Source organism: Arvicola amphibius, chromosome 9, assembly GCF_903992535.2.
Source record: "Arvicola amphibius chromosome 9, mArvAmp1.2, whole genome shotgun sequence".
Classification (NCBI taxonomy): domain Eukaryota; kingdom Metazoa; phylum Chordata; class Mammalia; order Rodentia; family Cricetidae; genus Arvicola; species Arvicola amphibius.
This window is the reverse complement of record NC_052055.2, coordinates 89,417,606-89,445,387: the sequence shown is the minus strand read 5'-3', so window position 1 is coordinate 89,445,387 and position 27,782 is coordinate 89,417,606. Positions and strand designations below refer to the sequence as shown.

The 27,782-nt window shown below is 44.0% G+C and overlaps 2 protein-coding genes across 6 annotated transcripts in view; both read left to right on the top strand.

The window, feature by feature from the left end:
• Positions 1 to 27,092, top strand: part of Znf451 (zinc finger protein 451) — a 69,008-nt gene extending 41,916 nt beyond the window's left edge. For 2 of the 5 annotated variants that reach the window (XM_038341680.1, XM_038341683.1), the window contains 3 exons: positions 12 to 142; positions 969 to 1,155; positions 7,839 to 8,205. In XM_038341680.1, coding sequence (XP_038197608.1) covers positions 12 to 142; positions 969 to 1,155; positions 7,839 to 7,957 — 437 coding nt within the window. In that variant the 3' untranslated portion in view covers positions 7,958 to 8,205. Of the gene's footprint in view, positions 1 to 11; positions 143 to 968; positions 1,156 to 7,512; positions 7,569 to 7,838; positions 8,206 to 12,634; positions 13,124 to 25,634; positions 25,745 to 27,067 lie in introns of those variants that run through there. The other 3 variants (XR_005286784.1, XM_038341681.2, XM_038341682.1) reach the window with 3 other exon arrangements.
• Positions 17,764 to 27,782, top strand: Bag2 (BAG cochaperone 2). The gene is made up of 3 exons (XM_038341685.1): positions 17,764 to 17,927; positions 25,635 to 25,744; positions 27,068 to 27,782. The coding sequence occupies exons 1-3, from the start codon at positions 17,815 to 17,817 to the stop codon at positions 27,475 to 27,477; spliced, it is 633 nt and encodes a 210-aa protein (XP_038197613.1). The 5' UTR covers positions 17,764 to 17,814; the 3' UTR covers positions 27,478 to 27,782.

Here is a 27,782-nt window from a genome sequence, read left to right as displayed (position 1 = left end):
AAACTCAATAGGAGGAAACACCAATTGGAAGCCTCCACTCAGCTGTAAGGTCTACAATTACTTGAACAGGATTGGATGCTTCTTTCTTCATCCTCGCTGTAGTAAAAGAAAAGATGCCGCTGATTTTGCCATATGTATGCATGTAAGTAGGTGTTCTATTCAAAATCTGATGTCAATCCGAGGTCCATTTGGATTTCTTCCCACTTGAACTGTAGTGGCAGCATAGTTCATTGTTCAGTGCTGGTTTTATAAAACTGCATCCAGTTCTACTTACTGCTGTATGGTCTGGCAAGGACCCACCTCATGCTTAATTCCTGCTTATGTCAGTCCTCCAGATCTCTATCTATATATAGCAGATTCAGTTTTTTATGGAATAAATGGTTGAGATGATACAGTACTTGCTGTCACTAATGTGCTTTCACGGTTTAATATCTGAAATTGAGATGCACTGTATCAATCAGTGTAGTCCTAGGTAGAATTTGCGTTTGCATCTGCTTCTGCCAGTCACCCAGTGAAAGTACTAAGCCAGGGCCTGTTTTATATTAAGTCCTCTACTTGAATGTTTTATGTCACTCATGTAATGTAAATGAATGCTTTAGCAAGCATGTCACTTGCTCTTTCAGCCTCAAGAGATTTTTTTTTTCTTCCTTTGATTGACTCACACAGCTAACCTTTTGTACGTCTTCCCTTTGAGGGTTTATTTGCCTTTTCATGGTCTTTTAGGTCCCTCCTTCATATCAGTGTAGGTACATGTATTTTGGCTGTTTTGTTTTTTTTTCCTTAATGGTACATACATAGCTTATCTTGTGTTATTGACATCTTATATTTGATTAAGTTTATATTATTTCATTTATGAAGACTGGCTAGAAAATATTCTAACATACTTTTCTAGATATGTGCTCATATCTAGAAATAGATTTTTGAAACTTGCAGATTTCTAAAAACCAATGCTGTTTGTTCCAATGTAGGCTGGCCGACTAGATGAGCAACTGCCGAAGCAGATCCCCTTCACCATCCTCTCAGGAGACCAAGGTTTTCTGGAGCTAGAGAATCAATTTAAGAAGACTCAGAGGCCAGCTCATATACTCAACCCTCACCACTTAGAAGGAGACATGATGTGTGCCTTGTTAAATAGCATATCTGATACTACCAAAGGTATGCAGCTGCCATCACAGTGCAGACCACCCAAGAGGAGGAGATTTCACTGCTGAGAGAAACCAATAAACTGCTGTCTGCTAGTGAACTGTTGTCTGCTTCCTAAACCTTTGTGCTTTCATACGTCTGTCTTAGTTATCCTTTCTTATGGACTTTCATGCTTGTTCATTTGTTTTTAGCAGGGTCTCTTATAGTTCAGACCAGCCTTGAACTTCTCTTTGGTACAGGCCAATGTAGCAGAGGCTAGCCTTGAACTGCTAATCCTCCTGTCTCTTTCTCTCAAGTTCGAGGATTATAGGCCATCATGCCTGGCATTGTACCTTCTTTTGTATTTTAGACTGAAGATTAATTCACATTAATTTTCACAGCCTTCTTTATGCTACTAGATAAAATCAGTATCCTCTTGTATAAAATATATATTCATGTCTTCAAGCATATTAAAGCTTAGAATTCATATCTTTACTCTGTTTCAGAAATCACAAATTTATCTTCAGATTTCTAGAAAGTATAGTCTGCCACCTGAATGCATCCAATTTTGTCAGAAAATGAGGTGTTACTAGATAAAGCAGAAAATAAAGCAATACCTTGAAGAAAAGTTGAGAGGCTCTTTGAGAGGTTGACCATGACACAGGGGAGTGTTGATTAACCTGTAAGTCCTTGGGTAGAGTAGGCTCCTCCTACTTACTGCTGTGGTCGGTACTTTCCTTTGTGAGTTTGTCCATGGTTAGGAATACTAATGTTTGGTTTCACCACCCTTTTAAAAGAAAGTAGTTATAGGAATTTTTTTGATTTTCCTAATTTCTGACATAAATATAAATGAAGAGAAAATAAGAATGATACTTTAATGTTCCAGTAGACAGCTATGGTGATTCACACTTGGTACTTCTAGCAGTTGAGAGCCTGAAGCAGGAGGATGACTATGAGTTCCAGGATAGCATGGACTACTACAAAGTGAGACCCTTGTTTCTGAAAATAACAATAAAAAAAAAAATCCCTAGTAAGATATATGAGACCTGTCTCAAGTAAAACAACACGATGAAAAGATGTGAAGATTCTGGTGCATGGCCTCAGTGAAAACTTGCTTCTCGAGAGTGTTAATTGCATAGTTTAACATTTCCCAGCTCTGTCTCTAGATATTTTCTTTTAATATTTGAAGCTATATTTTTATTGAAAACATAATGAAGAACGTTACTCTAGTCAGCAATCTTAGTGGATTCTACAAATTATGATTCTATTTAACCTTTTTTGGGGGGAGAGAGGACAGTGGTCTTCATGACCCAGTGTGATTTGAGACCTAGAACCTCTTGCTTTCCCCCACTTCTGATGTGCAGGTACTAAAGGCGTGCCACCATGCTTAGTACTCAGCTATACTTTTTTGAAACAGTAATGAAGGTGGGTGTGGTGGCACATGACTATAATCCAGCCCTTAAGGGGCTGAGCCAAAGGGAACTGGGAGTTGATGGCCAGCTATGGTTAACATGTGCACAAAAGTCACAGTATTGATACAAGATTAAAAAGGAAAATGCGCTTTTCTTTTATTACACCCCACCTTAGTTCTTATCTTCCTACTCTCTAATTTTCATTTTCATCCACTTAATTTTTCTATCTAGATCTTTCTTTCTTTCTTTCTTTATTTGGTTTTTCGGGACAGGGTCTCTCTGTAGCTTTGGAGCCTGTCCTGGAACTAGCTCTTGTAGACCAGGCTGGCTTCGAACTCACAGAACTACCTGCCTCTGCTTCCCAAGTACTGGGATTAAAGGTGTGCGCCACCACCACCCAGGTAGACCTTCTTTTAAAATCAAAAGAAAAATTAAGAAAAATATAACAAACAAACCCTGTTCCTCTCTGTCATCACTCCTGCCCTCAGCAATCTCTGTTTTTCATTGGCCACACTAGAGCAATCTCATTTTCTTCTCTCATGCTACAGTTCTGGGACTGTTTCTTAGAGAGTTAGAATGTGAGATCTGTCTGTGTTGCTGTTGTTTGGAGTGAGCACCACGTGTGAGTAGGTCAGTGTGGGTGCCCTGGACTGGAGGTCAAGCGACCACAGAGTGGCCTCATGAATGCTCTCCTTCTTCATAGTCCTTTTCCGCGTTGCCTGTACTCAGAATGTATTTGAACTCACTGCTTTGGGGGGAACTTAGAATGCAAATACTGCATCCCAAGTAAGGAAAGGCATGGGGTTTGAAGGCGAGCTTTGTAACTTCTTCCTAGCTGAGTGTTCTGAGATAGGTTACTTTTTTTCTGAACCTTATGTCTGTTAGGTTATAAGAATTGGTGGTTTATAGAAATATGTGTAGCACTGTATATAAAGCACTTTAGATGGTCAGAGAATCATACTGTCTTTTTTAGGCCTGTGTTTTTAAAGTATTAAAAGTAACAAGAATCATTGCAGAAGAAGGGGCAGGAGGAGGGTCAGAGCCAGAGGTGATGTAGGACCATAGGGAAGCCGTCTCCAGACAAAACAGGGTTGCTGCACATGTTAACTCACAGCTGCTGTGGCAGATGCCCAGGGCTTGGAGATGTGGGAGGAGTGTTCCTATCTGTAGACTTTTATGACAACTTTTTGAAAACTGTAGTTTTGGGAGAGGGGATTCAGTGGAGCTTTTTGAGCATTTGTTGAAAGCTTTCTCTCAAACATGAGTGGATAGTTTTACATAAAAGCTTCAGATTTGTCTCCATACCAAGCTCTAACCATGCTAACAGAACTACAATACAGTGCTTTTGCTTTCTGTTACTGTGTTGCTGGGACTTGAAGCTAACCTTGCACATGCTGTCAGACACTCTTAGTTGGCTCTGCCTCTAGCCCTGAACAGCTTATTCTGTAGGTAAAATAGCAAGAAGTTCTCTAACAATAGAAGTTTGAGTCTCATATTAGAAACTTAACATTGCCAAGGTCAAACATGGTATATATTAGAGAAGAGAGTCCTGTGTAATCAGAAACAACCATTTGAATATTGGCAAGAGGTTCAGTGACACATGGATGGTATCTTTTTTTAAATTTTTTTATTTTTTGAGACAGTGTTTCTCTGTAGCTTTGGAGCCTGTCCTGGAACTAGCTCTTGTAGACCAGGCTGACCTCGAACTCACAGAGATCCACTTACCTCTGCCTCCCAAGTGCTGGGATTAAAGGCATGCACCACCACTGCCTGGCTTCATGGATGGTATCTTATACTTGGAGAATTTAGTTCTTAGTTTTTCAGTTAATTGGAAAGTTTTCAAGAAATATTTCGCTTAGTAAAAGTTAAAAAATAAGCCAGGCGGTGGTGGCGCACGCCTTTAATCCCAGCACTCGGGAGGCAGAGGCAGACGGATCTCTGTGAGTTCGAGGCCTGCCTGGTCTACAAGAGCTAGTTCCAGGACAGGCTCCAAAGCCACAGAGAAACTCTGTCTCGAAAAACAAAAAAAAAAAAAACAAAAAAAAAAAAAAAAAAAAAAAAAAAAAAAAAAAGTTAAAAAATATTAAAAAAAGCGAAAGAGATTGGGGGTTCCTGGCTCCATATATTAATGTCCAGTCATTTGGCCTGGCCTCAAGTCATTTTCTGCTTGTTCAAGGTAGGGAGCTGGATGGCTTTAACTAGTAGTTTTTTCTTCCAGGTCCCTGAAAATCAGTTACTTTTCAGGCAAGGTGAGCCTTTAAATTAAATTTAGTTGAATCATGGTTTTTGCCTTATTTGATTTTATCTCCATACAGTATATGTAAAAATCTTATTGAGGAGGGAAATTCTATAGCAGTTTGCTTCACTGACCTTTTGGCAGCCTTAGCTGTGTAATTGCCCTAGCTGTTCTGGATACTCGCTCTGTATACCAGACTGCCCTCAAACTCACAGAGATCCACCTACCTCTGCCTCAAGTGTGCTGGAATTAAAGGCGTGTGTCACCGCTGCCCCAGCTTCAGTTCTGTTTTCTATTGCACTCTGCTTAAAAGGTGCTACAAAGCCTGGAGTGGTGGACACACCTGTGACTTCCAGAGACCGAGAAAGAGAGGTGTCGCATAGGCTGATCTTAGTCCTTCTACATTTTATTCAGAAATCTCTTAGAATAGCTTTCCTGTTTCAGGGATGAACGTGCACTTGTCACCTAAGTTCTCAGTGAACTAGCTTTACTGAGGGTAGACTGTGTTATAACCAATATGCTAGCTACTTTTTTTTGTCAACCTGCTTAAACATTTAACAAGTTTAGATTCATTTAATAACATCTAATGGTTTTCAGTCCTTTTAAGATTTCTTTATTAATTATGTATACATATACCAAAAGAGGGCGCCAGATCCCATTATAGGTGGTTGTGAGCCACCATGTGGTTGCTGGGAATTGAACTCAAGGACCTCTGGAAGAACAGTCAGCGGTCTTAACCTCTGAGCAGCTCCCTGTGGCGCAGATGTATTGGATTAGAAATCTCCACTTTAGAGGCAAGGAAACAGGATTTAGAAAGCTGAAATTACCTGATGGTGGCCACTGGTTTTCTTTTTCATCAGTGCCATCTGCTAGTGGGTGAGACTTGTTTGGTACAAGCCAGTTCCCATGATGGAGAGATTCCCCACCCATCCTCCCCCCCACACTGTAAGTTGCTGGCTCTAGCCATGTGCTTTAAGAGTGAAGAGGAACATATTTGCTATTTGCTATAGGGTAATGGTGGTACAGTTTACATAATGCCGTATATCCGATTTTGTCTTTTTGAAGCCGTTTTCAAGAATTCTCTTTATTTCTGTCAGAAGATAGGATGTGAGAGCTCTGCTGAGCAGTCAACGACAGCCGTCAAGTGCCCTAGCATCTGTGTCGAGCAGTGAAACTCACCTTCCTGTCTTTCCAGGCGCCTGAGACTGTAGAACTTCAGACGTTGCAGTGGGCTGTGCACATAGCCTGCAACTCTTAAGAAGTGCAGTAGCAGCCCTGGCTGTTTGTCCACCCCTTCCCTCTACTCTGTGTTAAGTTTGGTGTCTATAGAGTCAAAGTCATACAGACTTTGAAATCCATCTTGAAAGATATAAAAGCTCACCTGTGTAAACTGTTGCGACAAAAACATGAATTGAGTCAAAAGGCCAATCTGCCTGTTGCTTCTCCACAGTTAATCTGTATAGAGGCCTGGAAGTAGAGTGTCTGTAATGTTCTCAACTTTGTGGATGGTTTGGTTGAGGCAAAAGGGCCTGGTCTAAGTCTGGTAGCCCTGTGTGTGCTGTGCATGCAGTTCAAACTGAAAGTCTCCCCAGTGTTGGGACATGTGATTTCGGGAGGCCTAGACTTTACATTGTGGTACCAGAAACCTGTTGATATTTCCTTTTTGCTCTTTTGTTGTGTTTTGTGCATTGGTTTTGTTTTGTTTTGTTCTCTCTCCTTTTGCTTTCTTTTAAAATAGACTTTTAATTATAGTTATTGTGGTTTGTGTGTGCGTGTGCACACACACACTTGTGGAGGTCAGAGAACAATATGCAGGAGATGGTTTTCTTCTTCTATGTGGCCCCAGAAATCAAATTCAGGTTGTCAGGCTTGGTGGCAAGTACCTTTATCAGTTGAGCCTCTCATCAGCTCTCTCTCTTTGTTTTTAATGTCTAGACTCTAGATTTAAAGGCTGAATTTGTTTTTTAAAACTAAATAAGCTGGGCGGTGGTGGTGCATGCCTTTAATTCCAGCACTCAAGAGGTAGAGGCAGGTGGATCTCTGTGAATTCGAGGCCAGCCTGGTCTACAATAGCTAGTTCCAGGATAGGCTTGGATAAGCTCCAAAGCTAGAGAGAAACCCAGTCTGAAAAAACAAATAAATAAAAATAAATGAAATTATTTAATCCCAACACTCGGGAGGCAGAGGTAAGTGGCTCTCTGAGTTCAATGTCAGCCTGGTCTACACAGCAAATTCCAAGACAGTCAAGACTACACAAAGAACCCTGTCTTAAAAAAACAACAACAACAAAAAAAAACCCAACAACAACAACAACAAAAAAACAACTAAATGAATTACTGCTTGAAATATTTGAAGCCATTTAATGAAATACAAAAATTTAAATTTTACCTTTTGACTGTTGTGAACTTTTAGTCTTTTTCTATTATTTTGCAGAAGCAAGTACTACTTATTAGTTATTTTGACTTTGATTCAGTTCAAATGATATATTCATGTTATTCGTGTGTGTCTTCCTACAGATACTTGTATGTTGATGCATTGATACAGGTCCATTTAAATTTGATTAGAAGTAATTAGCCAAATAAATAACAAGGTCACTTGATCACACCAGAAGTGATTTTTCCAATAGCTGGTTAATCGTGGCAGTTTATAGAAACTCGAGGCTCATAAAAGTCTGTATGACGTTAGATGAGTTTCTGCCTGTGGTGTCATTGTCAATTAAGGCTTTTTATTATCTTTATAAAGATGAGCACCTGTGATTTGAAAATACTGGAGACCTTGTCAACTTTTAATATTACTAGGTAAGCATCACCAACAAGCCCTGTGGGGCTAGAAGTGGGGTACTAAATGCATAAGCTTGGTATGAGAAAAGGCTTTGAAAATATGATGTGTGGCAAGCATCACCTGGGGCAGGAAAATTTCTGTAAGTTTGAAGCCAGCCTTGGTTACAGAGTGAAATTCTGTTTAAAAAAAAAATCCAGTAACAGCATAGAGGAAAAGAGAGAGCACTGTTTGAGATATGAGATGTAGGACTGAGTTTTTAAACACGTGTTCGCATTTGTCTCTTCCAGAGTGTGACAGTGACGACAGCACTGGTGTAAAAGGCACTGCCGTGGAGGAGCTCAGATCCCCCGAGGGTAAGGGCTCATCCCTGCCACACTTGAGTGTGTGTCCTTGTTCTCCTTTGTAATTCCTGATGCCCCACTTTCTTCATGGTCCTTCTAAAAGGCTTTCTCCCCACAGAAGTTGATTGAAAAGTAACCCTATTTGTAGAAGACTGGAGCACACTGACACATTGTGGCCATTTGGCCACATCAAGTCAGGTGCCTAGCTTGTAAATAAAGTGTTGCAGGCCTCCGCCTTTAAGCCCAGCACTCGGGAGGCAGAGACAAGTGGTTCTCTGTGAGTTCTAGGCCAGCCTGGTCTACAAGAGCTAGCTCCAGGACAAGATCCAAAGCTACACAGAGAAACCCTGCCTCGAAAAACCAAAAAGGGTAAAGGAAAAAAAGGTAAAGGAAGTGTTAAGAACTGTCTTAGTTGGGGTTCCTAGTGCTACAAAGAGACACCATGATAATGACAATTCTTATAAAAGGAAGCATTTAATTAGGCCTGGTTTACAGTTTAGAAGTTTAATCCATTGTCATCATGGAAAGAAGCATGGCAGGACATCAGCAGACATGGTGCTGGCAAGGTAGTTAAAAGTTCTACATTCAGATTGGCAGATGGCAGGAAGAGACTAAACACTGAACCTGTCTTGAGCATCGGAGATCTCAAAGACCACTTCCCAATGACACACTTCCACCAACAAAGCCACACCTCCTCATAGTGCTACTCCCTATGGATCTATGGGGCCATTTTTATTCAAACCACATAAGAGCCCACTTTCCTCCTCCAATGAAAAGCGCTTTCCTTCCATAGGCCAGGGAGCTGTTTGGTGACTTAACATTGTGTCATTTCCTTGTCTAATCATCCTATTTAATTTAAACTTTTCTATAACAGACTGGTTTTTTTTGATAATCAGGGAAGAATAGTAAGTAACTGTTAGAAAAAGTTCAGGCAGCACTGATGAAGTTCAAGGTGTGATATTGTCTGCAGATGAAAGGGAAGCAGTGGTGTGCCCTTACATCGCATTGTAGAGCTGTGGGCCTGAGGCCGGGCGTGGGAAAGGAAATGTGGCTTAACACACAGATGAAGCAGCCCAGTTGGTTTAATCAGTCTCCCAAGAGCATGTGGTGGTGGAATTGATTTTTTTTAAATAAATTCATACTGTAGTCTTTTTCTCTTATAGCCAAGTCACAGGCTAACGAAAATTGGCAGAAAATCTATAACCTACTTAGAAGCAAATGGCTTGCCCAACAAGTTTTCCCAACATGATCTTTAAGGTCTCAGTCTTCTTAGCATTCACATAATGATGAGTTGGGCAGAGAAAGAACATTAGTTGAGTTAAAACAGAAAGAGCTGCCAACTGGTTTGCCGAGACCACTGAAAGATTAAATAGTTGAGCAGGAATTCAGATTTTTGTAACCATTATTTAAAAACCTGTGACTAATTCCAGGAAAATGCCAGTCAAAATTGTAAATTTTAACTACCCACATACTGATATTGGTGGACTTTCGGCTAACTTGGTTAAATCTGAATCATGTGCATCTGAGTGTGTGTCAGAACCTCCCCATTTTGTTATTTTTGCAATGTATGCTTTAGTTAGGAGATTGGATATTTTTATGGTTTTTAGTTTGGGGAAAGAATTTCTGCTAAAAGTTCCAGATAACATGCTGGGACACAGTCAGTTGGTAAAGTGCTAGCCCAGTGTACCTGCTTACAGTTTGTTGTAAGGAAACAGAGTCAGACACTTAAGACCATCCTTGTCTATGTAGTGATTTGGAAGCTCGGGCGGGATACATGAGACCCTCTCTCAGAAACCTAAGAAATGAGAGAATCCAAAAGAAGATACCTTAAACTGTTAACTAGTTCATTTGAAGTGGCAGCATGAAGTCCATTCCTAGAACACCCAAGGGCTGTGAAAGTGGTTGATTTAGTTCCTGATGATGCCTTCTCTGATGACAGCATCCAGTCCTCGGTGTATCCCTGCACAGGAGGGAGATGATCTTTCCTCCTTTTTCCTCTAATCGCCTTTCCACACTTTCCTCTACACAATAAGTAGCTCAGATGTCATTTCTTGTTGATTTTCTGGTTTTGTTCCTTTTTTTTTTTGAGATGGGATCTTCCATACTGGTTAGGCAACCTTGAACTCATAATTCTCCTGCCTCAGCCTCCCTATAGCTGAGATTACAGGTTTACACTATGCATGGCTGAATTTCTCTGAAGCTGTGGTTATAGCTCCTGTCTGTAGAAAGCCGTGACTGTGCTGTTCCAGGAACCCTGCGATAGCTCTGTCTGCATTCTCATCTCTCCTGGGTGCCCTGATGAGTTAGAGGAAGTTCTTTTCTTTCCTTCATCAGAGCTTAGTGTGGTGTTCAACATTAAATGAGTGCTTGTCGAATAGACATTTAATTTCTTTATATATTTTGATGGATGTAATTGAGCTATGTTCTTTCTCATGCCATACATAGTTCTTGGCATATATCTCTTCTTATTTTTGGGAATATATTCCTAGGACAGGATGGCTGAGGTTGAACTTGACATATTTCCTGTCTGTGTGTCAGTTGTTACTAATTGTAATAAGACAACCTCACTGATCATAGAAGTGATTTCTTTTTTTGTTTGTTTGTTTGTTTTTGTTTTGTTTTGAGACAGTCTAACACTGTAGTCTAGGCGAGCTTGGAATTCATTATGTAATCCAGGTCAATTTTAAACCATGGCAGTCCTGCCTCAGTCTCCTGAGTGGGCTAACAGATGTGAACTCCACACCTGAGTCATTCAGTCCCTTTAATCTTAGTCAAATAATTGTGCTTTTTTTCCCCTCTTTTTCTCTCTTTCTTTTTCTTTTTTTGGTTTTTCGAGACAGGGTTTCTTTGTATCTTTGGAGCCTGTTCTGGAACTTGCTCTTGTAGACCAGGCTGGCCTCGAATTCACAGATGTCTGCCTGCCTCTTCCTCCCAAGTGCTGGGATTAAACCACCGCCCGGCCAATATATATATATATATATATTTTTTTTTGATGAGGATTTTTTTCGCCCTTCTGGGTTAGTTTACTTTTTTGATCAGTTACAGTGTATATATTTTTGTGTGCTTCAGTACATCAGGCAATGGCTTTCATGTTTCCTAAGCATGCCATCCCTACCCCTCGTGAGTAATGTTGCTAACTAGGTAAATATTACCTTTCTGATGCCTTTTCAGATATTTGGGTTGAAGATCTTTTTTTCTCCCCATGGGCACTAGTCTTGTGTCTGGCAGATGTTTTCTCCCACTCTGTGACTTTGGTTGACTTTTTTTGTCATTGAATAGTGCCATGTGGTCTGTTTTGTTTTTGTTTGTTATTTTTTAAAGATCTGTTTTATTTCATGTATGTATGTTTTATGTATGTGCACCATGTACATGTCTCATGCCCATGTAAGTCAGAAGAAAGTGTCTCAGATCCCTAATGGATTGTGGATGGTTGTGAGCCATCATGTGGGTGCTGGTAACTAAGTCCAGGTCCTCTGAGAGAGCAACAAACACTACTAGCCACTTAGTCAGTTTCCCTAGCTGATTTGTTTTATGTTAGGGCTGGACTGGAATGTTCAGGCTGATCTCAAATTCCCATGCTCTGGTCTTCCTACTGTCTTATCCTTTGGAATACCACGGTGCTGATTGATAAAAGTAGTTGTTTTTTTGTTTTTTTTTTTTTTTTTGCTTTTTGTTTTGTTTTGTTTTGTTTTGTTTTTGAGACAGAGTTTCCCTATTAATCCTGGCTGTCCTGGAACTGGCTCTGTAGACCAGGCTGACCATGAGCTCACAGACATCCACCTATCTCTGCCACCTGAGTGATGGGATTAAAGGATTTACCTCCATTTACTGAAAAGAGCGTCTTTTCCTAGGTTGCCTTTGTAGCCAGCTGCCCATACATGCAGGGTTCTGCGTCTGAGGCGGCTCTGCTGTTGCTTTGCTCTATATCAGCAGTATCATTCTGCTCTAGATACTGTAAATCTAAGTTAATTTTCCCTGAGCCTTATTGAGGTATAGTTGACCAAAAAAAGTAAGTGTAATAGCACTTCATAGTATTACCTTGCTGTTTCTGTCCCCTCCCACCTTCCCACTTCCTGCCTCTTTTTTTTTTTTTTTCAATTTTTATTTATTTTTGAGACAAGATCTCACTGTAGCCTTAACTTGCCAGGGACTTGCTTTGTAGACCAGGCTGGCCCTAAAACTCAGAGATCTGCCTATTTTTACCAGCTCTTTCTCCACCCTACCCCCACCAGATGAGTTGGTATTTCATTGTAGCCCATGTTATGGGTCTCACAGAGCTCCCCTGCCTTTGCCTCTCAAGAGCTGGTGTTAAAGGCGTGTCCTGCCACATTTGGATTCCGTTTCTTTCGGGTTGTGTCAGGCTTGGTGGCAGGTGCTCCTTAAGTCATCCCATCCAGCCCATTGTTTCCATTTCTTATATGTCTCATCCTGAATCTTAGGATGCTCTTCAGCGTTGAAGTAGTAGCACGTTAGTGCTGCTGCGGTCTGCTGAGTTTCTGTATCCCTGCCTGCAGAGAGATGCCTTCCTGTCCCTTGACACACTAGGTGCATGTGTAAAGTTGACTTGGGGTCATATCCAGATTCTCATATTTCAGAAGGCTCAGATTGCATTGAAGAACTCTATTGCATTATACGTTCCTCCATTCTGACTCTGCTTCTCGGAAAGAAATGTGTTGATAAAAATCACAAACAACACATGCTTAGTTGTCTGCCCTGTTTTAAAGTTCTGTTTTTAAATGCAGATGTGGAATTAGAAGAAGCTATTAGAAGAAGTCTTGAGGAAATGTAATTAAAGTTATTACCACACAACATCAAGTGGCCTTGAAGAGACTCAGGAAAATGAATCCTTTGTTTTCTAAAGGAGACCAGAGATCTAGGATAAATGTGTCTAATGTGCTTTATTCTCTCTTGTGTTCAGAATCTTGTATTTGCTTTGTATTTCAAGCTGTTGTGTAAAATTGAATGAAAGGAACAGAAAACATACCAGTGCAAACATAAATCATACTCTATTTATGCAATTATGGAATGGATTAATAGAAATCATGCTTTTCCAGCTAACTTAGAATTCATGCATTTAGGTTAAAATCAGTTTTTAAAAGGAAAAACGTGTAAAGCTCTTGACTGTTGTGTTTTCCCTCTTTATTTGTACTGTACAAATGGATCTAGTATATTTTTTTAGGAATGAAAATGAATATAAATAAAAGGTGCCATAACTCAGCTTTTTCCAGAAATCCTGTGTGTTATGTGACCCTAATGTATAATGTATCTTTGAGGTCATTGGTTATGAGTATCAGAGGGGTAATGGAAATTGATTATAGAGACACTCGAGCCCGTAAGGTTCTGTGTGTTGTCATCGCAGCTCCACGCTGGCTCTGCCCAGTGATGCACACTGCTACAGTAAAACCTCTTCCAAACAATAAAGTGGAACTTTCCATCCCTTTCATCCTTATGTATGACTTGAAATATATATGCATAGAATTAACTTATTTTAATACTAGTCCTTTTGTATATTCATGCAAACCTATTTTTAAAGGCTTTCTGGGCTTTTTTGTATGTATACTTTTCAAGAGACATTGTTGAAGGTCTAGTCTACTCAGGAATAATCCTTAACTCTTAAAAAAATCAGTTTCATGTTTGCCTGTCTTCATTTTAGTTTTTCATTGGGTTATATCTGGTATGATATATTTAGTTCTTAAGTGTTGGAGTTCAATTGCGAGTAAGTAAAAATCTTTCATCAGTGGAAGAATAAGAATAAGGTCTTGATACGCATTTTTCATGTTATTTGGACAGAAATGTCATATATAATTTTTGAGTCATGATTTGTCAATATTAAACATATTTCTCTTGCTGGGCATAGTGGTGTACGCATTTAATCTTAGGACTTTCGAGGGCAACCTGGTCTGCACAGTGAGTTCCAGGACCGCTACATAGTGAGACCCTGTCTTTAAAAAAAAAAAAAAAAAAACAGAGAAAATTTTCTAGCCAGGGATGCTAGTGGTTCCAGGACTCAGAGTCTGGGGCAGGAAGACTACCCTGTGGTGAAACTCTGCCTCAAAAGACTAAACTGCAAATTTCAAAATCTGCAGTTTTTCTTTTTTGGTTAAGACAGAAAGATGTAGCTTGGATTCTGCCCTTTTTCTGTGGTAGTGGATCATTTAGTATGAAGTAGAATTTCTGTGTTTTTCAGTCCATACTAGAAATCAGTTTTTTAATGTCGCTTTATGAACTGAGTGTGTGTATATACCCTTGGTCCTTCCCTTGAGCACGAGAGGGCAGAGCTTCCGTCCAGGTGCTGCGTCCTGGAGGAGCTCGTGGGCACCCAGAATGACCTCCAGCTGTCACTCTTTTCTACTTTGTGAGCTGGGCTTCCAGGGGTTTGCCACCATGCCTAGCCCTAGTTAGATTTTTTTTAAAGTAGATACGGTGTTATTTATATTGCAAAATCAACCAGACTGTGCTTTAATTTTCTTCTGTGTTTGTTTTTAAACTGGAGTCTCTATGGAGCCTAGGCTGCTTTAACATTTCATGTTAAAGTGTCAAGCAACGCTATACTCCTCACGATTGACCTTAAACACACTTGCAGGAGCTTGCAAAACAGCAAGAAGGGCAGTCTTGAAAGTAGCCAAGCAGATATGGAGCAGGAAGAAACATTTGCATCTCTTTGTCAGGAGCTCCACACCCAAGCGTGGTGCACACTGGCAGTCTGCTAGGGAGCTGTTGTGCTGTGCGTGCCTGAGGTCAGGGGCTCCCTCCCAGCAGCTCACACAGCATGTATAGCAGGTTTCATGGGCTGCAGTGGGCAGCCGCTGAACCTTCTGGTTGAACAACAAAGGGAAATTTCACTGAGGATCTCTTGAAGAGGTAACAGTGTTCTTTAACATGCTGACATCATCACTAAATGATTTTTAAAACACTATAAAACTGCTTCATAATTTGAATTTAGACAGGAGTCATTAATAATAAAGTTGTAGATTATTATTAAAGTATATTTTTAATATTTACAACTTTTTTTTGCGTTTCATCATTATTAATTTGTTCACAACTGCCTGAAGTACATGAGATGTGACAGTAATCCTAAGAGCTCCTGACCCTTACTGCTCAGACATGGAGAATGGGCTGTATGGATAGTATTGGGTAACAGATAAGCAGATAAAACTACCTCTTAGGGACAGTGTGGTAAATAAAGAAGGGAGGAGGAGTGTAGTGATAAGGCCAGCAGGCCTGCTTTTCGTCCCGCCCGGCTTCCGCACGGCTAGCTTAGCCCCGGAAATAACAACACACAAACTGTATTCATTTAAACACTGCCTGGTCCATTAGTTTTAGCCTCTTATTAGCTAATTCTCACATCTTACTTAACCCATTTCTAATAATCTGTGTGGCTTACCGGAAAAGATTCAGCATGTCTGACCTGGTGGCTGGCTTCATGGTGACTGTCTCGGAGAGGAGAGTCATGGCGACTGCCTGAGGCGTCTGCCTCACTCCCAGCATCCTGTTCAGTCTACTCCACCCACCTGTGTTCTGACCCATCAGGCCAAGCAGTTTCTTTATTAATTAACCAATGAAATCATCAGATAGATAGAAGACACACCTACATCAGAGGAGGACAGTGCAGGACTCAGACCCGGGGCAGCACACATGCTAGGCAGGCACTCCACCACTTAGTTCTTTCTAGAATTACTTCTTGTTTTGAGCCAGCATCTTGCTGTGTAGCCTAGGTTAGCCTCCAATTCTGGGTCCTCCCGCCTCAGCCTTCTGCTACTGGGATTACAGGTAGGCACCCACTACACTCATATTTTTAAAACTGTTCAGGAAACATCTCACTGGTAAGTGAACTGAAGCAAATTCAAAGGAGAAGGATTAAGCCATGGAAAAAACACACAAGGTGGTCCCTGACTTGTGGTTTGATTGGGGTTTTGAAAAAATTACACACACTTGGTACTTTCCTTGTTTCCTCTGTGGTGAGCCACTGGAGGTTTCTGAGACATTGTGCGATCTACTGTGGTACTTTAAATCCTGTATTGAGGATTCACAGGAGAGGCAGGATAGATGCTGAGGGTGCAGATGGCGCTCTGCAGTCACCCAGGGAAGACTGGTAGGTGACAGTGGGACTGGAAGAGTCGAGATGTAGTCTGAAGGTAGAATTGGGACTTACTAATGGGTTGGGTCTAGAATATGAAAGAGTACAGAGTGGTTCTAGGCTAGGAACCTGAAAATTACCAAGTCTGCAACAAAACGCCCTGCTGGTTTTTTAAGCACAACCAGGAGGTAAATAGCAAAGATTTGAGATCTGTACCCGGCAGGAAGAGCATGGGAGCCATTCCCAAAGCAAAGCTCTCCACAAACTCGTGAAGAGCTGGATCATGTGTAGTCCTATATATTATATAGCCTATATATATATATATGTATATACACACACACACATATATATACATACACATATACGTATACACACACACACACACACACACATATATAAAATGTCCCACCCATTTGGAGGCATGCTTGTTTAAGGTCAGAGTTTACAAAGAGTCTTCACATACCTTACACAGGAGCATACATGTGGCAGATTATAGTCTGAAAATGCCTCTGTGTGCTCAACTTGTGAAACAATGTAAATAAAATAGATCCTTGTCTGCTACATTAGTGTCTTTTACTGTGACAAAACACCATGACCAAGGCAACTAAGAAATCATTTAATTGGGCTTAGTTATCGGGGGTCAGAGTCCTTGTTGGCAGCAAAGACAGGTTCTGAGCATTCATCTCAAACCCAAGCAGGGGGCAGTAGCTAATCTTCCGGATTCTGCCCTCAGTGACACTTCCTCCACGTATGATCAAGGCCACACATGGTCCTACCCAAACAGCCACCAACTGAGGATCAAGTGTTCAAATGCCAGAGAGCATGAGAGACATCTCATTGAAACCGTTGCATCTGCCTTGCTTAGTTACTAGCCTAGAACAGAGGCAGATGTTGTACCACTGACCTATGGATGCAACCCCTTTTACTTTTTGAGACTTTGGGCTCTTGTCCAAACTACCCAGCCTAGCCCTGAACTCACTCTGGCCGGAGACATGATCCTTTGTCAGCGTCCAGAGGAGCTCGCATTAGACCTGAGATCTGTCCAAGATTACAAGGCATTCATGTCTGTGTTGTGAAAGGACAGTGTTTAATGAAGCCAGATAATCCACTGTTCCTTAATATTTAAAATGGGGTGGGGCGGGGGGACCTGGAAGGCAGCCGCTCTTAAAGGGCCCTGACTCTGTTCAGTAATCGAATGGCCTTGAGTCTGACTAAAGGTTGTAAATCAGTTTCAAGTTTCTCATTTTCTGTGCCTTGTGCATTGAGAGGACAAAACACAACTTTAACTAGACACGGCTTTGTATTTCAACCCTGCTCCATCTCTTACATTCACAGCTTCTCACACGGGAGCCTAGTGAATATTATTCACAGAGGATTTCAGTAAGTTGGGTGTAAAATAATAATCCTCTCATTAGGAAGGTGAGACAGTAGGAATGCACTGGGCTTCTCCTTATTTGGAGCACCGTATTGTCCAGGCTGTCCTGTCCTCTTAGGAGCCTGCCTGGTAACCGGACAGGTCGGCCAAGTAGAGACTTAATTGTCTTCTGTTCCACAAGGGGACCTTCTTTCCCACGTCACAGGCTGCACGATTTTTGTCCTTGCTGGGAATTGTGGGTGCAGGGAGAAACAGCAGAAGCCATCGACGAGCAAGCAGCTCGGTGGGAGACTGGAGACAGGCTCCGGGCCAGGGTCCCCCACCCGCGTGCCGGCGGCTGCGCCCGCGCCTGCCCTTGTTTGGCCGCGCGGCCTCGGGGGCGGTGCCGTCCGCGTCAGCGGCGCCCGCGGTGACGGCGACGTGCGGCCCGCGCCACTGCTGCCCGCGGACGCCGCGGACCCCCGGAGCTCATGGCCCAGGCGAAGATCAGCGCCAAGGCCCACGAGGGTCGGTTCTGTCGCTCCTCGTCCATGGCCGATCGCTCCAGTCGCCTGCTGGAGAGTCTGGACCAGCTGGAGCTCAGGTGAGGACGGGCGAGCGGGCGAGCGCGTGGGGGGCGCTCCGGGTGGGCTCCTCTTCCCTTGCTAGCGCGGCCTTCCCAACTTCCGGAACCTTCTCTGTGGTCCCCGCTACCTTTAACTTTCAAGTTGCCAGTAATGCTCCTTGGAGGGAGGCAGCAGTTTAGTGTTGGTCCTGCACCCCCACCCCCACCCCATTGTAGTAAGTTTCTTCACCGCAAACCATTTCATCGTAACACAAGAGTAAGGAAAATTCCAGACTGCCCCTCCCACGGCCAGTGAGAATTAGATCCACCAGGGGCCGCAGAGGGTGCCGGAGTTGGATAAGGTCTTTCGTTCTAACCACGTGCAGTGCCCTCCGCAGTTTGTCCGTATCTGTTGTGCATTTAGAAGATACTGGTGGTGACACCTTAGAAGTGGCAGCCACAGGCCTGAGAACACGAAAGGCAGGAGTCACACTCGGTCTGCCTAAGGTTCTATCACGGGATCAGCCTCGTAGTAAAATACCGAATACTAGCAAATGCTGCAAACACTTTGTTGCCTATAACAATTTGAGACCTTAACGTATGTGGTGGAAACGTTAACGCCTCCAAAGTTGTGCAAGTTTTGGTTGTGTGCGGGTATTGTTCAATGAAAATCTTATCAAGGCACCTCGAGTCTCCTGGGACCGCGAACATGTTTCCAATTTTCTCCAGGTTCTGCATAAGCAAAAGAATATGAGCCAAAGTCTTGAGTCTTGTGTGCCTTTCTTTATCCATTCGTCCACCAAACACGCGGAAGTGTTTGCACAGAAAACTACAAGTGAGGCATTCATTATTACTACTTTTAAAACAAAACCAGAAGGTGAGACAATTTCCTGCGTAGCCACAAGAGAAGGCCGAACCCTATGTCCCCAACCCGGAGTGAGGCAAAGGGGCCTCAGCGTTAAAGCCCTTCTCTTCTGAAGAGAGGGGAATTCTTCCCTCTAGGAAGTAGGCGCTAAACTTTGACAGTATATTCTCAGCTGCTCAGATTTTTTTTCCTTCCTTGAAAAGGTTCGGGAACTTGTTGCTCTTCTTCAAGCTGAGTCATTGTCCTGAAACCTGAATTAATGCCTCCCAAGTGCTGGGCGGGGAGTGGTGGGGGAACTCCTGGTTTTGAGAGGTGTTGCATTCAAATGTAACATCCGATTAGTGTAAAAGGAATTCTGATTATTACACATAAGCGATTCAGTTCTGTTACTTAACAGTTGCACTGAGCGGGGAGCTGGATTCATGTGTGTTTAATGGCTCAAGGGGTAGGGTCCTTTTTAGAAGGCACCTTGACTGTACCACAGAGCACTATACAGTTAAAAGTTAGAGTTTTAAATGTGGATGATAGAGAAAAGATGAAGCTTATGTGAGTTCCCTCTGCTAGCTTCCTTAGAGTCCCTGCATGAGTAAGGCAGTGGTTTGGTGCTGTTCAGCACTGCTTGTAGCTTCTTTTGCCTTTTCCATTCTGTTGTGTGGACTCTGTCAACAGTGAAAGGCACTTTCCCCTCGTGAGCCGAGACCACACCAAAGGCTTTGTGTCCTGGAGGACGAAATGACCTCAGGGATGCCGGAAATGCTTTGAAATGTTCAGCCCTGCTTTACAGACTGTTACCAGATTGCCATTTGTATCTAATAGTATCTAATATTAACTACACTTTGTGACAGTAAGAAAAGCGTGTCTACTGCAGCGCCTCTGAAGAGGTGTAACCCTGTCCTTTCTTGATCTTGGTGACCAGCTCTATGGGATTCTGCACTTGTCCTGAAAGTACCTTACTAGGTACTTTCCAGTGCTTACCCTAGCTTATAAACAATACGTCTATCTGCTTGCTAGGCCTCACATCTCTGTGGGAGTTACCGTTATCTGTATTCTACAGATAACGAGAAATTGAGGCTCCGATACAAACTACCTAGTTGCAGTCAAGAGCTGTGGGCTTCACGTTTGAACGCAGGAAGATGGGATGCTCCGATCAAACACCAGGTGCCCTAGTGTTGATTATATCATTTTTCAAACTGTCCAGTAGGCATAAGAATGTGTTTTTACTAAAGGGAAGAAAATCAATTTAGCATTTAATTCAGTAAATATTGAACACACAGCACATTCTGAGTATTGAGTAGCTTCTAGAAGCTGTGGATGATAAAGAAGCTGTCCAAGGGCTGGATTTTGGAGATTGGCAGAGGGAGAATGGATGGGAGGTAGGACTGAGAGATTGGCTGTTCATACATTTCCCAAAACCGATCCCACAGTGAGTAGTTCCTTCCCAGGCCACCAGGCAGGAAATGATGGTTGCCTCAGGGGCCAGGGAACGGCTCCACTCCCTTGCTTTGGTTTCTTACTGCTTAAGGTTCCTGTTAGGCTGCCTCAGTGTTCCCGTACTTACAAGACTAGTCAACACCATATTTAATGTGGAGTAATAGTCTGTAATTTAAAAGAACACTTTTCATATGCCTTGTAATTTGAAACTTCTAAAACCCTTGAGGAGGAGGGGGAGGTTATTATCTCTTTCAGCTGTGAGAACACCAGGCTGGGAGGGAGCTTAGTTGGTAGGATGCTTGACTAGTATGTTCAGAACCCTGCGTTTGATACCTGGCTTCAGAAAGCCAACACGGTAGTGCATGCTTATAGTCCCAATCCTAGAGACAAGAGGACCAGAAGTTCAAGGTCATCCTGGGCTGCTTAGTGAGCTCTGGGCCAGCCTGGATGCAGGAGACCTGTCTGGGGTGAAAAGGGGAAACTGAGGGACTAGGTGCCTTGCCTTAAGGCTAACGGACCGGTGAGTGGTGCTGCCCGTGAATGAAATGCGACATTTTGGTGACAGAACCTTACTGGCAGTATCAGGAATTACAGCAGAAGCCAGGGTCTCACATGGAGCTTCGTCTGGGAGTTTAAGTTGTTGTGGAAAAAGTCCCATAAACCCACGGATGTGAACGCTTGCCGTTTCCCTGTTTATGGAAACACGTTTTAAGCAAACGAACTTGTGTCCGTGACAGTAAGGCTAGAATAGGCACCGTGAATCTCATGTGTGCTGACGTCATACATAAGCGTTTGGCTCCTGCTGAAGTTTTCAGCCAGCGCTGCCAATTGGCGCGTCAAACTCTGCTCCTGCTTTGCTTCGTCCGGCCACACCCAAGGGCTCCTTATCACTGGTGCCCTGAGTGAGCAAATTTCGGCCAAGTTAGCAGCGGTTCCTCACACAGCTTGGGTGGTAGCTCTCAGCGGTCAGTTTTGTGAGCCAGTGACGCCTGCCTGCACCCGCCCTCCTCCAGTTTACGCTGACACCTCCACTGCAGGCTCATGAGATGCCCGGGGCAGGGGACCAGGTAAGGATGCACCAGTTTTGTGCTCATGAAAATTCTTACCACGGTGTCTTTGCCGAAGCCTGCTCTGATCTGAGTGCAGCTTGCCAGAGGTGCCGCCCAGTCCGCTGTGATGGGACGCTGCTTCCTTCCCCAATTTGGACATGTAGCTGCTCCCTGGATCCCATTCCACACAGAAATGCCCCTTGCCGACAAGAGGAGAGTCCCCGCATGAGTTTATTAAGATTGAATGTTTATCTCTGTCTGTCTTAGCTACTTAAGAAACTAAAACTAAAGGGAGGGAGGCAGGCAGTATTTAAGGTTCAGTCACTAATCTCAGACTAACGGAAAAGCTACACAGACAAAATTCTGAGTCGAGTTGAAGTACAGCAATAGCTGATAAGCAATGCAAACCTAATTTAACCAAGCTGAGCAGCGAGGACTGCTGGCTTAGTGCACACGAAGGCCCTGGTTCCATCCCCAGTACCGATAAACCGGGCATCGGTGTGTATCTGTGATGCTGGCACTCGGGCTGGAGAAGCAGAAGGAGCAGAAGTTCAAGTGTGTTCCAAGCCAGCCTGGGATACAGGAGGTCCTGTCTGAAAAGGAAGAGGCCGAGGGTGACGCAGATGGACAGTACTGGCCTGGCTAGTTGTAAAGTCAACCCGACTGACACAAGCTAGAGTCATTCGGGAAGAGGGACCCTCAGAGAAAATCCCTCCCTAAGATCAAAGCCTTTCAGGGCAGTAATTCTCGACTTACTAATGATGTAGCCTCGTGTTGTGGTGACCCCCCCAACCATAAAATTATTTTCATTGCTGCTTCGTAACTGTAACTTTGCTACTGTTATGAGTCATACTGTAAATATCTGTTTTCTGTTGGTCTTAGGGAACCCCTGAGAAAGAGTCATTTGACCTCCCCCACACAAAGGGATCACCACCCATGGGTTGAGAACTGATGCTGTGGGTTTTGTTTTTTTAGATTAGTGATAGGCGTAGAAGAAGCCAGCCTAATGTGAGTGGTGCCCACGCCTGGACTGGGGCTTCTGGGTTTTATAAGAAAGACTGAGAAATCCCTGAGGGAGCAAACCAGTAAGCAACATTTTTTTGTGGGCTCTGCATCACCCCCTGCCTCCAGGATCCTGCCGGGTTTGAGCACCCAGACATCCTTCAGTGATGGAAGAATCAGCAGACTACACCCTTTGCTCCCCACGCTGCTCTTGCTGATGCTGACCTGTCACGTCAGTAGAAACCCCTTCTAAGAGAGGTGCCAAGGGAAGTGTTATTTCCTTCAGGGGAAGCCGTGAACAGTTCCGGCACAAGGGAGACAGATTTTTTTTTCAAAGATACTGAGTATCAGGAAGAATGTCGTAGGAAGGAGGCATGGCAGAAGTACGGCCATGATAAATGGCTATGTAGGTATGTATGCCGCCCTGGCAGTTTCTGTTATGCATAAAGAACGCTCAGGGGGAAAAAGCCCCGTCAATCACTGTGTCAGTCAGTCTCTTTCTCTGTGGAGAGCAAACTCAAGGTTCTACAACTCTAAGTGCACTCTGGACTCCGGTCAACATCCCTAGCTCACAGTAGCTTCTCATACACAGATGGAGGGTGTGTCCCCAGGATGTTTTCTTTTTAATCTGTTTCATTATCTCCACGTGCTAAGGGCTGTACCTGATTACTGTAAACGAACCCCATTTTAGCACAGCGTTCATCCCTCAGTCACATTTAACACCGGCACAAGTGTTCAAATGGAATCCTGGCTTTCAGAGCCTGCATCATTTCTCCAAACGCTGGAGTCATAATTAGAGTTTCTAATTATAAACATCTCACGTTTGTGCCAGCTGGGCCTCTCTCGTACCTCCCGGGCTCTCATTTATCTGCCGGAGGACATGCTGTAAAGCAGTGGTGCTGGAGGAAGCCTGTTGCCTACCAGCATCTACGTTGTTTGGTTTCAGCCGGACTTGTCCGTACAATGCTTGCCTGCTTTGACCGGCTCTCTAGAGACACGCTCGAAGTGGAACGCCTCATAGAGCTATTTTGGGGTTTGACAGGTGGGTGACATGTGGACGGGATGAGAATGGGAGGTCATGGGTTGATGTGTGCTAATAAAAGGCTGGTGACATTGTTCCCTCGTTGGCCGCTTCCACGAGTGATCTGGGTTGGAACGCCGGTCCGTGGCCTCGCATTCTGGGGTCAGCTGTTACTGTTTCTCTACAAAAGCTGGAAACGTCGTCACGGTAATCCATAAGAAATTGAGCTGGAAATAGGAAGTTAAATGTGTGAGATGTTTCTCTCTTGGTTTTCATGATTCATGAATCATGGGATTTGCTCACCTGTATGTGAACTGTGTGTGTATGTAGCTGGCGGAGGTAGCGGTTGAAGTGTTCTGTAATATGATTGTATGATCAGGGTTTTACATCGAAATCTTAAAGAGGCTTTCCCTTTAAATTTGGGGAAAAGCACAAACCTCATCACTGCACTGTCTACTATAGTACCAAAAGACCTTAGTCTGTAGTCTAAAGAAAAAAACAACTGGATGAGAGACATAAATCCTTTTATTTTCCCCCCACAATAAGATCATCAACTCAGAAGAAAGATAGAAGTGACAGGTCAGCCATCAAAACTTAATACAATCAAGGCTGCCAGTTGTTAGCTGACCCTATAAAAACAGCCTGTCTCAAGCCAGTAATAATTGGCTAAAACTATAATTAAAACGATCTGCAGCCTTATATAATTAAAATATCCACAAGGTTTCTGGAACACTCCGAAATCTATAAGCCGGCTGAGAAGAATATTTCAAAGCTAGTCACATACAAAACTGACATAGACAAACGGATGCAAATTAAACTACACTGTCAAAGCAATGTCCAACTCCCCCGTATTTTCAAGAAATCAAACATACAGTTTATGTGGAGGAGTAAAGGTATCTAAATAGCGACATCATCTTTAGAGAAGATTTGGGAGGAGCCCGTTCTATCAGTTACTGCTCGGTACAAAGCCCAGGATGCTGAAAAGCAGTGGGCGGGGGCAGCAAGCATATTGACAGCGCATTTCCTATAGGTCACACGGGATGTGGAGTAAAGAACTTTCAGGAAAATGGCAGTTTGGTTATTGCCCGAGTGTATTCTAGTGGACTAAAGAAATAAATACCAGGGAGGTAAAACTAGAAATAAAATATGGGACAATATTATGAGCAGGATGTGAGAAAAGCACTTAGAACCTGAAGAGGATAAGCCACAAGGCAAAGCCACAAGAAATGAATCTATCAAAAGAATCTCCCCCCTAGCACTCAGGAGTCAGAAACAGGAAAGCCAGTTTGTAGTGAAACCATGTCTCAAAAAACTAAAATGAGGGGCTGGAGAGATGACTCAGTGGTTAAGAGCACTGGGTGCTGGGATAGATGATTGGAGCTGGTTCCCAGCGCCCATCATAACCGTCCAGTTCCAGGGGACTCAGCCCTCCTGTCCTCTGCGGACACCGGGCACTCCATGCCTGCAGCTAAGACACTCAGGCAGACGGACCGACAACAAACCTTTAATGAGGCCCTCTTAACTAGTAGGCTAAACATGCAGTGATCCCAGGTGCTTGAGGCTGAAACAGCACAGGGCACCCTGGGTAATGGAGTTTATCTCAGGGGATGGGGGAAGTATCGGTTCAGTGAGGGCCATCCCGAACTAAGCTCGCAGGGCAAACGACTTCCACGTCTATGGCCAATAAGGAGTTCAGGTCTTGAGCGTGCAGACTCCGTGTCCACAAGAGTGGCCATCTCCGAGCAGTCAGAGTGGAGAGAACCAGGCAGATCCACACGTGGCACAGAGTGCAGCGCCGAGCTCCAGGAGCCAGAGGGTTCTGAAGAGTCAGGTGAAAAAAGAAGCAGGTACAGATTTAAAATGCAAATAGACAGCATTTAAAAGAACAAGTCCACCTAAGTGACCGTCGTCTCTAAGGTTACCCTTGGGAAGGAAATAGGAACCCAGCCAGCAGAGGAGCCGGTGGGAGTGATTCACTACTGAGTCAGGAGTACTGCTGCAAGCTCTAGGCCCGCCTTTGGAACCCTGTTACAATTTATTTTTTAAGTAGTGCTCTGCCGCCGCCCCCCCCCTCCCCGCCCCGCGCCCCCAGCTACCTCCCTCCCCCAGTTTCTCTGCATAGTCCGGCTGTCCTGGAACTAGCTCTTATAGACCAGGCTGGCCTCAAACTCATGCGATCCACCTGTTTCTGCCTCCTGAGTGCTGGGATTAAAGGCGTGCATCACCATGCCCGGAGATGCATTTTCCGCAGTCAGGCCTTTTTGCAAAGCTTTCTTACTGTCCTTTAAACGTGAGCTGATTTAGGTGGCAGCTGAGAGAAATTGATAGGAAGGGACACTGTCGCCCTGACACCTGTTTTGCTTTGCCAATCCACACAGGGTTGAAGCTTTGAGAGACGCGGCTACTGCTGTTGAACAAGAGAAGGAAATTCTTCTGGAGATGATCCACAGCATCCAGAACAGCCAGGACATGAGGCAGATTAGTGACGGTGAGAGCCATTTCCACGGAGGGGCGCCGCCTACCTCTAGGGCGTCTGATGAACACGAGCCAGCCCTCGGCTGACTTTGGGTGCGCCTGCTCCCCAGTTCAGCTAGAGAGCAGCTGCAGCCCTCAGGCTACTGGCCATGGTCAGTGTCCCCGTGTGCTCCCCACCCCCACCCCAGCCTGCCAGCTCCTGAACAGCAGGCGAGTCATGCAGCCTTCAGGACCACAGTGCTTTCCACTGCGGGGATGGTAACAGTGGAGGAGTGAGGTGGAGATGGAGACTTGGGGAGGTGGTCTGAGGTGTGACTGTGACAGACAAAGGAATTACAATAAAATGCCTTCTCGTGATCCTCTGAGGAGTATGGCAGCCAGGGAGGAGTGGGTCACTGAGTACAGTGGGCTAGAGAGCTGGGGACTAAGCAGTTGAACTCCAGACCCATAATGCTGTCTGTCCGCAGTGGGTCCTTCCCGAAGGATCGATGCATTAGGGAGTTCTGGACCTGGGAAAGAAAGGAGCTGTGGCCGGTTTTGTGTAAATCTTGAAATGTTACCAGAGCCCATGGTCACCACAGCTTCCTGTCGCTGGCAAAGACTCGCACCCAGGGCCAGCTGGAGTCTGTCTGCAGGGAGAAGGGCAGGGCTTGCCCCAGAGCCCACTGGGCCTCCATTATCACCGCTCCTTCTTGGCCAGTAGTGTGCGCTGTGTCCGACAGACGTGAGCTTCGTGTGTCTGCAACATCGAGCCTCGGCTGTGCCCCATCTCGAGCCCTAGCCGTCTTCCAGCTAAACTCTGCTTGCTCTGAATTCACTCGATTTCCATCCCAGCTATGAATGTCTCTGCCAAATGTGTGGGCAGACTTGGGATGATAGCTGCCCCTACCTGTGGAAAGACTTCCAGGGGAAGACATTCTGTGACCTAGCTCTGCATTGGGCACTTCCTCAGTTAATCTTGCATGCTATCGTATTTTGTTGTTGTTGGTGGTGGTGGTTTTTTCTTTTTTTGGTTTTGTTTTGTTTTTTGTTTTATTCATTCATTTATTTATTTATGGTTTTTCGAGACAGGGTTTCTCTGTGTAGCTTTGGAACCTGTCCTGGAGCTCACTCTATAGACCAGGCTGGTCTCAAACTCACAGAGATCCGCCTGCCTCTGCCTCCCGAGTGCTGGGATTAAAGGCGTTGCCACCACAGCCAGGTGTATTTTTGGTTTTTAAGCTTTAAAAATCTCACAGCCGTGTCTAATACAAAATCAAGGTAGCCGCACGTGCCTGCTTTGGCTTTGTAGATGTGCGAAGTTTCTGTCTCCTACTGACCGATGTTTCGTGTTTAGGAGAAAGAGAGGAGCTGAATCTGACTGCAAACCGCCTGATGGGACGGACCCTCACTGTCGAGGTCTCAGTGGAGACGATTCGGAACCCCCAGCAGGAGGAATCCTTGAAGCATGCCACGAAGATCATAGACGAGGTGGTCAATAAGTTCTTGGACGACCTGGGAAACGCCAAGAGTCACTTAATGTCACTCTATAGTGCCTGCTCATCTGAGGTGCCACCTGGTCCGGTTGACCAAAAATTCCAATCGATTGTAATCGGTTGCGCCCTTGAAGATCAGAAGAAAATTAAGCGGCGCCTGGAGACTCTGCTGAGAAACATTGACAACTCCGACAAGGCCATTAAACTGTTAGAACACTCGAAAGGAGCCGGTCCCAAAACTCTGCAAAACACCGATGGCAAAGTTAATTAGTCTTCAAACCCACAGGCCCTTTACCAAGGCTGTAAAAAAGGGGAAAAAAAAACCACTATTTTAAATAACTAGTTCTTTACGTTAGGCATAACCACTTATACCTCATACTGACGATTGTTTCAGATGAGGGAGTATCCCGGTGTTGATAGACACACAAATAACCCCTAAAAATAGACGTATTTCAGTCGCTGACTCAGAAGTTTTGGACAGCATTCCTGTCTTGAACTGGACTTTAGGGCTGTATATTTTATTTCTGAAGATGCGCACATAGTACTTGGGAAAATAAATAAAGGGGAAACACATCA